At 37.5% G+C, this 16,214-nt stretch overlaps 1 protein-coding gene across 12 annotated transcripts in view; it reads left to right on the forward strand.

Moving 5' to 3' along the window:
• Positions 1 to 16,214, forward strand: part of CEP85L (centrosomal protein 85 like) — a 239,010-nt gene that overhangs the window by 126,916 nt on the left and 95,880 nt on the right. For all 12 annotated transcript variants that reach the window (XM_050786400.1, XM_050786407.1, XM_050786402.1 and 9 more), the window contains one exon: positions 11,956 to 12,743. In XM_050786400.1, coding sequence (XP_050642357.1) covers positions 11,956 to 12,743 — 788 coding nt within the window. The remainder of the gene's footprint in view (positions 1 to 11,955; positions 12,744 to 16,214) is intronic.

Here is a 16,214-nt window from a genome sequence, read left to right on the forward strand (position 1 = left end):
CACAAGACATGGGAGTATTGACTCTTTCCACAGAGGGGCAGAAGTACTTTTCTGCACAAGCTAACTGTCTTTGACTTTGGAGATCTCCACAAGGTAAGACTAGACAAGCATAGTTACATTAACAGTAAGATATCCTTGAGTAGCTAAGGGGAGGAGAAAAAGACAAACCCGTTTGAATGTTAGTTTTGAGGCTGTTGGTCCTGGAGTGATGGTCCATGACTTTGCCAGAGGTGGGGCCTTCTTCACTCAAGTGTGGTGGGTTCACCCTTTTTCGGCTTTCCGGACTGCTGTTTCAGTTGTTAGGAGCACCAGGTAAGGTACTTCCCAGGTGGATTTGAGCTTTCCCTCTTTCCAACCTTTGACAAGGACGTAATCTCGCTAGGAGGTCTTGAGTTCTGAAGGAGGAAAGAGACAGACAGATCAAGGTCTTTTTGAGGGGGGCAGTTCGGATTCTTGTTAAGGCAATAGGCAGGCAACTTGTCCATGGTAATCAGGTTTCCAGAATTTATTTGGTTAGGTGATTTTTTTAGAGTTTGATTCATTTTTTTCCCTACTTTCCCTGATGAGGACAGGTTCCAGGGAGTATGATATTCCTATTTTATTTCTAGTGCCTGGGTATATGTTCTAATAGGGCTTTGACTACACTACTGGCTGTTGTCCTTGGGAAGGGGAGAGTTTCTACCCAGTGGGTAAGGTGGTCTACTGTTACTAGTAAATACTTGAGGTGGCCTATTGGGGGCTTTCAGTATAGTCAATTTAGACTCTTTGGCATGGCCTTAACCCTGGATTTCTTCTCCCGGGAGGTTGTTTTTTTAGGGTTCATTGATTAGTTTTTCTGCACACCGTGCAACTGTCCACTACTTACCTAGCGAAGGTGTGTATTCCTATGCACCCATAGACTCTAAGGACTGCATCACATACAGCTTGAGGACCCCAATGAGTTCCTTGATGAAGCTGAGACAATATTTCTCTCAAGAGGTTTAGACAACATTTCCCTTCCATCTGGTAATACCCACTTTCCTTCTGGGTTTTCTTCAGCTCCTAACTTTTTTTGCATTTGCTTGAAGGGGAGGGAAGTTAGAAGTGTTTGGCAGGGGAAGGTGATCTAAAGGGTAAGTAGTTTCTGTCAAACAGGACTATTGTCATTGACATATTCTATTAAAAGTTGAGAAGTCCAGTCCTCACTGGACTCAAACCTTGGCCAGAAAACTGAAGGCTTGAGAATAGGTTCTTTGGTTTAAATAAAGCAAAAATATTTTATTATTTGTTGCTTCTTTTTATGTTTGGTGCTTTCATTATCTCTTCAATATTTTAACATGAGACCTAGAGAACTATCAGAAGGAATTATATTGTCTGTCTTTTCCTTTTTATTCCCTGCCTTGTCTGTGGTATTTCCCATCCTGGAAGTTTTAGGTGCTTCCTGAGTCTTCCTGAGTCAGTGGAGCTCAACCTCTCCTAATAGAAATTTCTTGCACCCTTTCTCTAGGGGCTCAACCCGAGTTTCCTGAGTGTGTGTGGGGCTCAACCTCTCTTTACTAGAGATTTCTTGCACCTTTTCCCTGGAGGCTCACCCCCGCCCCACCAGTTGGAGGTTTCTTGCACGCCTTTGCTTTCGCTTCCTCCTCTGGCCACTTCCCTCGTAGGAATTTAGGTCAGTATAAACCCTCGACAGAAAAGCTACCCTAAGCCATATTAGGTGACCACAGAACCATGGATCCGGACTCCACACTCGCTTCGCACTTAATTGTGTGTCTCATTCACACACTTTCAACCTCCAGGATGTCCTCAACACCAAGGAAGTACTTTGCTGCCTGCCCCCCGGCTTTTCTTACCTTGGTCTGTGCACAGAGTTACCTCGTCACCGTGGTATCTGTACTATAGGCTTTTTCTTCTTGTGTTGCTGAGAGTCTGGGTTTATTCTTCATGCCAGGTGGGTTCCGATTCCCTACTCCTGAGGCCACTGCAGTGAGGCAGCAGGACGCTTCTCATGAGAGGTGACTGGAGACCCTTCCCTATAGGAGAATGGTATCCCGGACGGGTTCTTCTTCTTCAGCTCGGTGCTGCAAAGAAGAACCATCTCTCAGGCAAAACGATTTCTTAGCAAGGCAATTTACTTCTGCAGAAGGGTGGTGCCTGCCTCAGTAATGATCACAAGAGCACATGGAACAAAGGAGAGAAGGGTTTTTATCCCTAAGGCAGTTCCTGTTTCTGTGTCCTTTCCCCATTGGCTGGGGTTGGACCAAACAATCTAACCTGATTGGCTAAGACTTAAACTTTCTAACTATGGTGAGCGTGCAATTTGCTAAGAGAGGAAGGGAGGCAGAGACTGTTGCTGAGGTGGGAAGAATTGCCTACAGAACAAGTTCAAGGAATGTTTGGACATGTCTGGGCCGACAAAGAGTTGTTTACAGAGTAAGAGGTTTGTTAGTTACAGATTAAGCTGAGGAACATGAGCTTATTACAGATGGAGCAGGAAGGGCTGCGTACAGAGCAAGAGACCAAGGGAGCTTTGAAGAAGAACTTATTGTCCTTAACACCAGCTTTTCATCTTGCTTTATAAAAGCATATAAGAATAAATTTCTTGGTTTGTTATTAATGGTTGCTAAGAGACAGTGTACAAAAAGGACTTGGTATATTCCTATAATTATTTTAAATAAGTAATTTTTTTTCTGTCTGAAGATTTGAAATAGCTTCTGAAGATACAAATATGAAAATATAAAATAGTGAAGAAAACAAGGTTATTTGTAATTGTGGTTAGATCATAAAATGAGAACTAAGATTTACACAGAATTGCATACTATTGCTGTTATGTACAGTTGCTGAAAGAATAGGTCAATCACTTGCCTATATGGAAACAAATAAAAGTGTCTCATTATCGAGATATAACAAATAAAAGCACAGGAAAGCATGCTTTTCATGACACAGATACCTGAGGTATAGTTCTCTTAATGTTCTTGACAATTATTTTTGTGTGATTATTTCTTATAATTAGACTCTATGCAGATACCATAATACCAAAATAGGATTTAATTATTTTAGTTGTGCCTCTTGTGTACATTTAGCTGGATTAAAAATATTTGGGCAATGCTTGTCTTTTGAATGGCCTTTCACTTACTGTGATGATTGTTATATTTTCATGCATTTTGTTCATGTATTTATCACCATATTGTACGTTTTCTATTCTGCCTTTCTCAAGTTTTTTCTATCTTGCCTTCTTTTGGTTGACTCTTCTTTATGCCATTTCTTTCGTCTATTAGAAGTTATACACTATCTTTTAAAAAGTTAGCTTTATTGTGATACAATTAACATACCATATAGTTCGCCCATTTAAAGTATACAATTTTATGTTTTTCAATGTGTTTTCAGAATTATGCCACCATTACCATGATTTGAGTTTAGAACATTTTCATCCTGCCCCTAAAAGAAACCCGTTAGCTGCTACTCCCCATCCTCTACTCCCAGACCTAAGCAACCACTAATCTTTCTGTCTCTATAGATTTCTTTATTGTAGTTATTTCACATAAATGGAATAATCTATTATGTGGTCCTTTGTTACCAACTTCTTTCACACAGCATAACGTTTTCGTTTTTTTTTTTTTTTCTTTTGAGATGGAGTTTCACTTTTGTTGCCCAGGCTGGAGTGCAATGGCGCTATCTGGGCTCTCTACAACCTCTGCCACTGGGTTCAAGCGGTTCTCCGAGGTTTCTCCATGTTGGTCAGGCTGGTCTCGAACTCTCAACCTCATGTGATCTGCCTGCCTTGGCCTCTCAAAGTGCTGGGATTACAGGTGTGAACCGTAGCATGTATCAGGACTTCATTTTATTGCAAAATAATATACCATTGTATGGGTAATCCCACATTTTACTTATCTGCTCATTGGTTGATGGAAATTTGGATTATTTCTACCTTTTTGTTCTTAAAAATAGTGCCTCTATGAATATTCTTGTATATGTTTTTGTGCGAACATATGTTTACATTTCTCTTGGGTATACACCTAGGAGTGGAATTGCTGGGTCATATGGTAACTCTGTGTTTAACTTTCTGAGGAACTACCAGATTGTTTCCTAAGGGGCTGCACCATTTTACATTCCTACCAGGAGCATATGAGGATTCCAGTTTCTCCACATCCTTGCCAACATTTATCTGTCATTTTGAGTCTAGTCGTCCTAATGGATATGAGGGGGTATCTCATTGTGTGTGTGTGTGTGTGTGTGTGTGTGTGTGTGTGTTTTAATAAGGCACTTTACTATCATTGTGGCTTTGATTTGCATTTCTCTGATGACAAATGATGTTGAGCCTCTTTTCATGTGCTTTGTAAATAAGGCCATTTGTATATCTTCTGTGGATAAATGTCTACTCATAATTTATGCCCATTTTAAAATTGGGTCGTTTGTGTTTCTATTACAGAGTTTAAGGGTTCTTTGTGTAATATTATATAAAAGTCCCTATCAGATACAGGATTTGCTACAATTTTCTCCCAGTTATGTGAGTTGTCTTTTATCTTTCTTGATGATATTATTTGCAACAAAAAATTTTTAAATTTTGATGAAGTTCAACTTTATTTTCTTTTGTTTCTTGGGCTTTTGGTGTTGTACCTAAGAAACTATTGCCTAACTCAAGGTCATGAAGATTTCTTCTATGTATTTTATTTAGTTTCTTCTAAGAGTTTTGTAGTTTTAGCTGTTACATTTAGGCCTATTGATTCATTTGAATTAATATTCATGGGTACTATGAAATAGGGGTCTAACTTTATTCTTTTGCCTGTGACTATCCAGTCACACCATCTCTATGTAGCTTCTGGTTTCTAATGTAGAGATTTATAATATACACCCATAATTTGACTGACTATCTATAATGGTAATCAGAATCTTTATTCTCTTCTGGTAAATATGAGGACTATAAAATGTTGGAATGCCAGCCACCCCTTTTGTGAGTTATATGTCATGGTTGCTAAGTATATATATTTTTTATTTTACCCACATGTTGGATACTGATTTTATTGTTACTGTTTTTTTAGATTTTTAATCACAAGTTTACCATTTCTCTCTTTGCTCTTCCTTTTTTCAACTCAGAATTCATTATTCTTTTTTCTGAAACAAACTCAAGGAACTTTAGCAGTTCTTTCAGTGAGTCTGCAAATTCTGTTTTTGCTTAGCTGAAAATATATTTTTCTATCGGGAAAGACAGTTTAGTTTCCCTGCAAAAACAATTTTTGGATGTCAGTTGTTTACTCAACTCTTTGAAGATATTAGTCCATTGTGTTCTGGATTCCATTATTGCTGTTGAGAAGTTGACTGTCGTTGATAGTTGTTTTGTGAATAGTTTGCCCTTTCTCCATGGTTCACCACTTCTCATTGTCTGATGTTTTGCAGTTTCTTCATAAGCTTTAGTCCTGCTCTGCAGCTGTGAAATTGTAAGCCCTTAGCAGAAGATCTAATTCGTATTTTTTTTTTTTTGAGACGGAGTATCGCTCTTGTTACCCAGGCTGGAGTGCAATGGCGCAATCTCGGCTCACTGCAACCTCTGCCTCCTGGGTTCAAGTGATTCTCCTGCCTCAGCCTCCCTAGTAGCTGGGATTACAGGCGCATGCCACTACGCCTGGCTAATTTTTTTTTATTTTTAATAGAAATGTGTTTTACCATGTTAGCCAGTCTGGTCTCTAACTCCTGACCTCAGGTGATCCGCCCTCCTTGGCCTCCCAAAGTGCTGGGATTACAGGCATGAGCCACCATGCCCGGCCTCATATTTTTATTGAGATTAATATATTTGTATTGTCTTTTCTACATAGCATAATGCCTGGTACATAATACATTCCTAGGAGACTCTTCAGATGACTAATTACTTTATATAGCCCCGTTCTTAGCAGTGTGTGGTTTAGAATATTAAAATATATTTACCTAAAAATATGGAGAATACTTTGAAATGTTTATTTATTTATTTGAGACAGTGTCTTGCTCTGTCTCCAGACTGGAGTGCGATGGCACGATCTCGGCTCACTGCAACCTCCGCCTCCCAGGTTCAAGTGAATCTCCTGTCTCAGCCTCCCAAGTAGCTGGGACTACAGGCGCCCACCAGGACACCCCACTAATTTTTTTTTTTTTTTAAGTAGAGACAGGGTTTCACGATGTTGGTCAGGATGGTCTTGATCTCTTGACCTCGTGACCTGGCAACTTTGGCCTCCCAAAGTGCTGGGAATACGGTCATTTTTTTTTTTTAAAGAATGGGTTACATGTAACATAAAATGTTTTTGTTTTCTTTTTTTTTTTCTACGTAACATGGTATGATTATGGCATTAGCAGGAAGAGAAAAAACTCATTGTGTTGTATAAAAATTATTGCCTGGACTGGGAGTGGTGGCTCACGCCTATAATCCCAGCACTTTGGGAGGCCAAGGCGGGCAGATCACATGAGGTTGGGAGTTCGAGACCAGCCTGACCAACATGGAGAAACCCCGTCTCTACTAAAAACACAAAGTTACCAGGTGTGATGGTGCATGCCTGTAATCCTAGCTACTCAGGAGGCTGAGGCAGGAGAGTCGCTTGAACTTGAGAGGCAGAGGTTGTGGTGAGCTGAGATCGTGCCTTTGCACTCCCTCCTGGGCAACAAGAGTGAAACTCTGTCTCAAACAAAACAAAATTGCCTTTGTGGTTAAATAAAAAAGTTTTTAAAAAATAAAATATTTGTTACAATATTTTATGTTGACTGATAAGTATATGAAATGTTATTTTAAATCAATGTTTTGATACAGGGTTGTATAGTTTACTGATTATTTTTTAAACTGTGAAGACTCATGATTTATTGCTATAATATAGATCTGGAGGGTGGGAGGGGGTGGTCTTTTTTTGCATTTAATTCTTTATTACTACCAGAAGGATAGAGCAGAGAGAGAGAGAGCGAGAGAGACACCATATCTGTATATAAGAGAAGATAGTCAGTGTTTTCATTTAATACCAGATGAGAATAACATGACAGTGAAACAGAAGATTGGGTTTTTGTCTGGAATTGAGAAATATTTTGTCTTAAATATAACTCACTTGCATTATCAGGTTATAGCAATGTCCCTTTCTTATATTCTGGCCTTTAAAACTTAAATCTGTCTGAAACCATTAGCTCATCTGTGCCTACTGTCAATGCTATAAACCACATTCTTGAGTTTTTAAAAGGACTACCTTCTGTTGGTTTCAGATATCACTGTTGTAACTTAGATGTGGGCTAGATACTGTAGTAATAACTTGCATTTGGGATTTGTGGCTACAATTAGGTAGCCTAATCAAGCACATTAGGAATTGCATTGTATCTACCTCTAATTAACTGTGTTTCCTTAGGGCAAAATAACATTTTTAAGTGTTGAAATAGTTAAAGTTAACATTTTCTGGACTTGTTTCTGTCTAAGATATAATGATGACCCCTTTCCCACCTAGATACTCATACTGGGGGAAAATATTTAATTCTTTGTTCATATATTCTTAAATATTTAATTTTAAAATTTTAATTCTTATGTTTAATTCTCTTATAAATACTAAATATTTAATTCTTTCAAGTATTCTCTTTTCATTTATGTGTTATGTGTGCATGTGTGTTTATGTGCATATGTATGTCAGTAGACAAAACTTCGATCCTTAGTTTTGACAGTAATGAATTCTGAATGTCACAGTTAATCAGATTTTACACTAGAACTTAGATACTGGTTATGGTTGAACTTGGGATATTTAAGCTTAAAGACTTCAGAACTGGAATCAGACCCATATGGAATGATGTTATAGTGAATGAAGCAGCAGAATCACTTATTTAGAAGTGGTATTTCCTAGGCCCTTCTCTACTTTACTAGATCATAATCTCTTGGAGTAGGGCATCAGCTCTCAGGCAACTTTTTTAATGCTAAGATTTGAGAATTTGTAATAAGGGAATTTAAGGAATAAATTCTATATTCAGTATAATAGTCTATGGACAGCATATATCAACTGCTTTCAGATTTAGGGAATAAACACTAGTCTGATGTGAAATTGATTTTTCATTCATTGCTGATTTTTCTTTGCATTTGGAAAGTACTGAGTTAGTAAAGTCAGATTGGAAAGTAGCACATTATTGGATAGAAGAAGCAGCCAAACTGGGTCTTATAGTATTCCGCTGTGACATGGAAAGTGAGAAAATTACCTATTTATATTATTCATACTTTAGAAGTATTTTAAACTCTTCGAGGTCACAGAACAACAGAATACCTGTGCAGAAGTTTGACCACATGGTCAAGTTATATTCCTTGGAAAACAATTAAAATAAGACATTGTATAAAGTAAAATGTGGAAGTATTTTTCTCCTTTTGCCCCCTTTCCACTATGTAGCGGTTACCTTTGTTTATTAAGTTTTGTGTGTATTCTTTCGGATCTTTTCTCTGCACATTTCTACATATCTACATATGTGTGTTCACGTATGTGTATTCATATTTTAAACAGTGATATGTACAAATTGCTTCTCTTTTTCCAAAGACTATAAGTTTATGTTCTCATCACTGTAGTATATTTGCAGCCTTTAATAGTTTTCTGAGTATGATAGAGAATGTACCTTTACTATTAGTGAGTTTGAGGATTTTTAAAAAAATATATATTCTCTAGTTGTGTTTGTTGTTGATTTGCTTATTGATTTTTTTTTTTTTTTGGCCTATTTTAAAATTGAGTTGCTAGGGTATTTTGTTGTTGTTGTTTTTAATTTGTTGGAGCTCTTTATATGTATGGGTATTTATCCTTGGTTTGTTACATTGAAATTCACATTTACTTGTAGCTTTTTAATGACATAATAATAACATTTTGCTTTCTGCTAGGAATTCTTCTATATATTTTATGTGTTTTGGTTTAATTCTCACTGTTGTCATCTCCATTCTATGGAGGAGGTAACTGTTAAATAACATGTTTGAGCACGCGTAACTACTGAGTGATAGAGCCAGAATTTGAATCTAAAAAGGCTCTATATTTTTCTTTTTCTTTTTTTTTTTTTTTTGAGACAGAGTCTAGCTTTGTCAGCCAGGCTGCAGTGCAGTGGCATGATCTCTGCTTACTGCAATCTCCGCCTCCAGGAACCTTGAACCTCCAGGTTCAAGCCATTCTCTTGCCACAACCTCCTATGTAGCTTGATTAAGGTGCCCGCCACCACACCTGGCTAAGTTTTGTATTTTTAGTAGAGATGGAGTTTCATTATTGTTGGTGAAGGTGTTCTTGAACTCCTGACCTCTAAGTAATCCACCTGCCTTGGCCTTCCAAATTGCTGGAATTACAGGCGTGAGCCACTGCACCCAGCCCTATATTTTACTCTATGAAATCAAAACTGTTTTACTTAACCTTTGCTCTATATTTTTATCTGCAACTTGATACAAGACTAATTTTTTATTTTTTTAAGATATCTTTTAGAGGCTCTGATTATTTTAGTATAAGTACTCCCTTACTAATATTAATAAAAATATATGTAAGATATATATAATGCTATAATATGTGAATACAAATGTTCCATAAACTTTTGGGGATGTCCTATTTCTATTTAGAACCAACCCTCAGTAGCATATTCCCCTTTATTTTCTTGTTCTCCTGATTACCAGAATAGTCTGTTAATCACTGTGTTTGCCAGTTGTTTTGCTTTAATCCATTGGCGACTCTGCTGTCAGAATAATCAGTCATTTTAAGTACAATTTTGATCATATCATTCACTCCCTTGTTTGGAAACTCAGTGATACCATGTTTCATGCTGAATGAAGGCCAGGCTCTTTACTTACAGAGCATTTGAAGATGTGTATAATTCTGCTTCACCTTTACCTATCCGTTACCTTGACAACTTTCCTTGGTACTTTAACTCCATACTGTAGATACATGGATTTATTTTTCTTCTTATACAGCCACATTCTTTTGGCTTCATGATTGGATAATTTAGTGTTTTCAATTAGCAGAAGTTGTTTGCAGGCTGGTTGAGCACATAGGAAATTTACTTAAGGATATTTGGTGCTTCCTAAAGGAATTTTTAGGAAGGCTGGAGAACCAGGCTTAAGGATAAGCTTCCAAATAATATGCCTCAAATCATATATGAGAACTGTCAGTCTTCCGCCACCAAGCTGCCTGCTGCTGCCAGTGGGATAGAAATTTTGATTCTGCAGCCACTGTGGGGCCACGTCTATCACTGCTGTTGTGGAAAGGTGATGCCTCTGCTATTGCCTATACCACCCAAAAATGGTAGCTCCACACTGAGTCCATTTTATCATGTGACTTACTTCCAAAACCGCAATTTTGTGCTGCTGCCTCTGAATGTCTGCATCATAGTTGCAGGGTGTACTGGATTTTGAGGTCTGAAATATATTTTGGGAGGGATGGAGTCAGTAATGTGAGAATTTTCCTGAATGCAGGAAGTTTCTTTAGAAGCTGATAGGCAGTCTTGAATATGATAAATATCCCCTACAATGCTTTTGCTCATATTCCTTCATTTGTAATGTTTTTCTCATTTCATGTCCAGGTTAACAAAATCTGTGCCAAGACCCACTGGAATTTTATTTTTTGAATTAGTCTACCTGGCTCGTTTTAATCTGAATTTTCTTACAACTTTATCAACATAAATTTTTCCATAAGACAATATAAGAGAATACAAGTAATAAGTATCTTCTGGTATAAGAGTTGATCAGTGTGGGGAGATACAGAATAAATTGCAAAGGTCTCCATCACTCACTTCCTCCCCACACACTAATTTAAGTTGCTACCCCCTTTCTAGATATCCCTTGATTACAGAATTATAGTCTTTGGTTTTAATTTGATATATATGATGATAACATGGCACTTGATGGTGAATATTGAGTATTTAAACCCTTATTTATCTTTCAGCCTTTCATTTAGTCTATTGAAACTATTCATTTGTATAGAAGAGTGTGATGTGAGGGCCTCACCTAAAGTAATAGAAATTCAGCTATTTTGGAGGTAAAAATATATAACTTGGGGATTTAGTAAATATAAAGAGAAAGGAATCAAAGTAGACTCTAAGGTTCTAGCTTGGGGTGAATATAAATATATATATACACACATACATATTCATACATATGTATACACACACACACATATATGCCATTAAATGATACTGGAAGTGAACCCTTTGGGACTATTTTCCATTATTGAAGGAACACCTTTACTCATTTCTCATTTCAATTAGAGTTTGGGGAGGTTCTAAAGTGTTCAGATCTGGCATAGATTTTCACAGTTCAGGAAAGACACTGAAAAATACCATTTTTCTGACAAAGTTGTGTCTGAGACTTCATTGCTGGATTATGAATAAGACCTCTCAGTAAGGAGTTGGATTTTTCCTTTTAAAGATACAATACTTTAATTAGGGTAAATATAAACCTATTTTAAATAACTTTTCACCTATAAGTACAGTAGATGGTAAAAGGCTGTATATTATGTATCCATATTTAGAAAATCCAATTTGAAAGTATGTTGACTTGTTTCAGGTAAAAGGATAATAGTAATTTACTCATTTTGAGGAAATCTTTTTGAAAAGCTTGTGCTGGGCTGGGCACGGTGACTCATGCCTGTAATCCCAGCACTTTGGGAGGCTGAGGCGGGCAGATCACCTTAGGTCAGGAGTTCGAGACCAGCCTGCCCAACATGGCAAAGCCCCATCTCTACTAAAAATACAAAAAATTAGCTGGACGTGCTGGTGGGCGCCTGGAATCCCAGCTACGTGGGAGGCTGAGGCAGGAGAATCGCTTGAACTCAGGAGGCGGAGGTTGCAGTGAGCTGAGATCTTGCCACTGCACTCCAGCCTAGGCGACGAGCTAAAACTCCGTCTCAAAAAAAAAAAAAAAAAAAAAAAAAAAAGAGAGAAAAGCTTGTGGTATGAATCCAGATTCAGATTTTTCTTTTGGCATTTTGCATTTTACCTCATTCTCTTTTGTCTGTTAATTTTAACTAATTTGACCATCTTTTTTCTTTCCAGATCATTCAACTTCAAGTGGCACATTATCTTTTAAACCTAGTCAATCATTGATTACTCTTCCTACTGCCCATGTGATGCCGTCTAATTCCAGCGCTTCAATTTCCAAACTTAGGGAATCCTTGACACCAGATGGCTCAAAATGGAGTACAAGCCTCATGCAAACATTGGGAAACCACAGTAGGGGGGAGCAGGACTCTTCACTAGACATGAAGGACTTCCGGCCACTTCGGAAATGGTCATCTTTATCCAAACTCACTGCCCCGGATAACTGTGGCCAGGGTGGCACTGTATGCAGAGAAGAGTCAAGGAATGGTTTGGAGAAGATAGGGAGGGCTAAGGCTTTAACATCACAACTGAGGACAGTTGGGCCTAGCTGTTTACATGATAGTATGGAGATGCTTAAGTTAGAGGACAAGGAAGTAAATAAAAAACGGTCATCAACTCTGGACTGCAAATATAAATTTGAGAGCTGTAGCAAGGAGGACTTTAGAGCCTCTTCCTCAACTCTTAGGAGACAGACTGTAGACATGACATATAGTGCCTTACCTGAAAGCAAGCCCATTATGACAAGCTCAGAGGCTTTTGAACCTCCAAAATATTTAATGCTTGGTCAACAGGCAGTAGGTGGAGTTCCCATTCAGCCTTCTGTAAGGACTCAGATGTGGCTTACAGAGCAGCTGCGGACAAATCCTTTGGAAGGTAGAAATACAGAGGATTCTTACAGTTTAGCTCCTTGGCAACAGCAGCAAATTGAAGACTTTCGACAAGGAAGTGAAACACCAATGCAGGTAAGGCTCAAAATCTAGTGTTTGCTTCCCTCCAGTGGATGTTATGAGTACAGTACCACACTTGCAACAAGATGACAAGTGTCCACAGATTGTTTTGCTTTTCCTTTTTCCTGCAAGATAATAGGCAGAAATGTTACAAACCTGAAAAGTGTTGTTGGTAAACAAAACTTACAAAGCATTTGAGACTAATTAACATGAAAATCTGAAAACCTTGTACCTAGCTTGTTCTTTTCATTTGTTAAATGGGCATAACAATAAAGCAGAACATACTCAATCTAAAGAAACTTGGAAACAGAAACAAAAACACTAGCATAGGTATAATAGAAAGAGCGTCAACTTGGCCATATGAGGCCTTAGATTTTGTTCTCTTAGATTTAGAACCTGGATGATTTTTTCACTTAATTTCTCTGGGCCTCAGTTTCTTCATCTGTATGATGAGAAGGTGGAACTACAGTCATTTATAAAGTTTTGGTGACTGATGATGTATTTAGGTTTATAAATCAGATGTACTTATTTTTTTTGAAAAAATTATGTGTCAAGACTTACTCATTAATCAGTTTATAGAAAGCACTTTATGATGATAGCATATATAAAGAAAAATAGTATACAGCCCCCAGTTGGTCTCGGGGATACCATGTAAATGTGAACATTTCTTAATCTGGGAATGTTTCTATTCTAAGACAATTTTCTGTAGCTTGTTTTAACAAGGAAACTTATTTTCTGATATAAATCCTGTCATCTATTTTTTATCATCAGAATTTTCTGAAATAAATTAATTCTACTAAAAATTGCAAATTTTCCCTAGAGTAAAAAGTGTAAAATTACTATTCATTACTACTGCTAATAAAAACAAATAGAATAAATGAACATAGGCTATGAAAGGATAAGGCAATCACTTGTCCAGGAACCTCACAAATATGAGTATGATCTCAAAACCTAGAACCCTAACATGCTGCATTCATAGGAGAACCTTTAAGATATCGCATGTTCCTTTTTTATTCTTATTTTGGACACAGTTCTTATCATTTTGACTATGTATTTAAACCACATAATCAAAACAGAAGAATCATTGTGATTGAATTAGAAATTTGTGATTTATCCATTCAAGTGATTAAAAATAGGAAACCTGATTTTTCAAATACTATCACGTTTTAGTTTTCAAATGTTTGTCATTATAGGAAAACAGAATCAGGCAGTTGTTTCTCCAGCTGGTGTCTTTACACAGAATTGGAGCTGTCCAGTGGAGCTGAGTATACTATTCCAAGCTAGAATAGGTGTGATAGAGATAATTGGGCAAATTTCAAGGAGTAAATACTGATTCCTGCTTTTGATTCTGCTTGGACAAACCTCTAGTTTAAACAAGGTGTTTTTCGTAGCCTCAAAGCAATGCAGAGTAGGGTAGGGAGGTTGGGGACACACTGTTGAGAACAATTTGTTTTTAAATCTTCTTTCTAGTACATAGTAGAGAGAGAAGGCTACTAACAAGCAAAATTTGCATATACCCTGGAAAGCCCTACTTCTTGATTAACTTTGTTTGGGGTCTCTTTATAGTGCTTTTAAGTTTTGGAGTAGAAAGACGAATTCAGATAAAGAAAACTAGACAAACTAAGTTGTAATCATTAAATAACTGCTTCCCTTCTAATTTCCTCCTTGGAAAACTACAGAAAAAAGTTGTTAAATACCTTCTTGGAGCTTCCAAGTAGTTTTCTCTTTATTTTAAAAGCTTTCATCATAGTTGTTTCTTAAAAGCCTCTTTGAAACCTTGACTTCTGGCCAGGCACTGTAGCTCATGCCTGTAATCCCAGCAATTTGGGAGGCCAAGGCAGGAGAATTGCCTAAGTCTAGGAGTTTGAGACCAGTCTGGGCAACATGGCCAGACCCCAACTCTAAAAAGCAAAAAAGATTAAAATCATAGAAACACTGATTTTCTTTTAGTCTAAGTTTTACATAAAGAGAAGAACATTAATAAGGACCAGGCCATCTGATAAATTGTGATTTGCAAGCACAACTCCTAAACACTGACCATGAAAGAACAGTATTTTTACAGCTAAGAAGAGGAATTTGGTTGAAAGTCATGATCTAATAAAACCTTAGATTTATATGTTACAGAATTCTGTAGCTTTCACAGTATTTTATCTCATTTGATCCTCACAGCTCCCCACTCCCCAGGTTAATTTGTAGCATTGAAGGTTTGCTCTTCCTAGGACTTAGTCCAGAATAATTATTGAGACAGCCACATGTTCTTATGTGTGTGTTGTTCCTTGGTTTACATGATTTTCTGCTAAACCATCAAGAGTATAGGAGTCTAGTACTCTGAAGCATTTTCCTTTGTGAATGAAGAGAAGCCATTATGCCCTCAGATGGTTTATGCCATGTGTAATGTCCACTGCTAGTCTTTGACTCTTTCCTCTGTAGTACATCACATTTCTGCTACCCACCCCCTGCAACCCCTAAGCTGCCTGACTCTGTAAGGACTATGACAGAGGAGAAAAAGCAGTCTGGTCTTCTTTCTGGGAAGAATCCTTCCCTTTCCATGGCCCCCTTGAGTTCCTTTTCTTAGGGGAAGGTAGGGTGGAAGGGTGGAGGATAAACACTTCTACACGTAATGGCAGTGTCCATTGGATTCCTGTAAGCCCACGATGGATCTCCCAGACAGTAGTGAAATAATAGTAGCCTCTTTATTGACGAAGTTGTTTATCCTTTTTTTCCCTAGGATGTTTCTGAACTTCAGGTGGCAGTCATTAAAAAGATGAAATTTTGTGCCTATTTAGTCATAAGGATGTTTGAACAGTTATGGTATTGGCACCTATGCATATTTTACTAGAGATTTTCCCTTGTATAGACAAAAAATTTGGACCAAGCGTAGTAACTCACCCCTGTAATCCCAGCACTTTGGGAGGCTGATGGGGGGCAGATAGCTTGAGGATAGGAGTTTGGGACCAGCCTGGGCTAGTGAGACCCCATCTCTACAAAAAATAAAAAGAGCCATATGTGGTGATGTGCCCCTATAGTGCCAGCTACTTGGGAACCAGGGTTGGAGAATCCCTTGCACCCCAAGAGTTCAAGGCTGCAGTGAGCAATGATCATGTGACTGCATTCCAGCGTGCATGACAGAGTAACATCCTGTCTCTTGATTAAAAAAAAAAATGATAAAATGAGTTAAAGTTAAATTACTTTTTATCTAACACGAAATAATAATGAAAAAGTTTTATCTATAACTTGGGAGTGTTTAATGTATTCTGTTATGTCCTGTGAAAAGAAAGTTTTCTTATTTTCATTCTTTCTTATTTTTGTACTCTGTTCTTTTATTTTTTAACTGTTTGAGATAATTTATATATTCAAAGATGTGGACACCATGACACTCCCTATATTAGGATATGACACATACATTAGGTAGTTAAAAAGGACTTTTATATACATGTTTTAATGAATAAAATTAGTAATGTGTTTGACTTTTTTATCTGTCAAGTT

The sequence above is a fragment of the Macaca thibetana genome, chromosome 4 (assembly GCF_024542745.1).
Source record: "Macaca thibetana thibetana isolate TM-01 chromosome 4, ASM2454274v1, whole genome shotgun sequence".
NCBI classification, from domain to species: Eukaryota; Metazoa; Chordata; class Mammalia; order Primates; family Cercopithecidae; genus Macaca; species Macaca thibetana.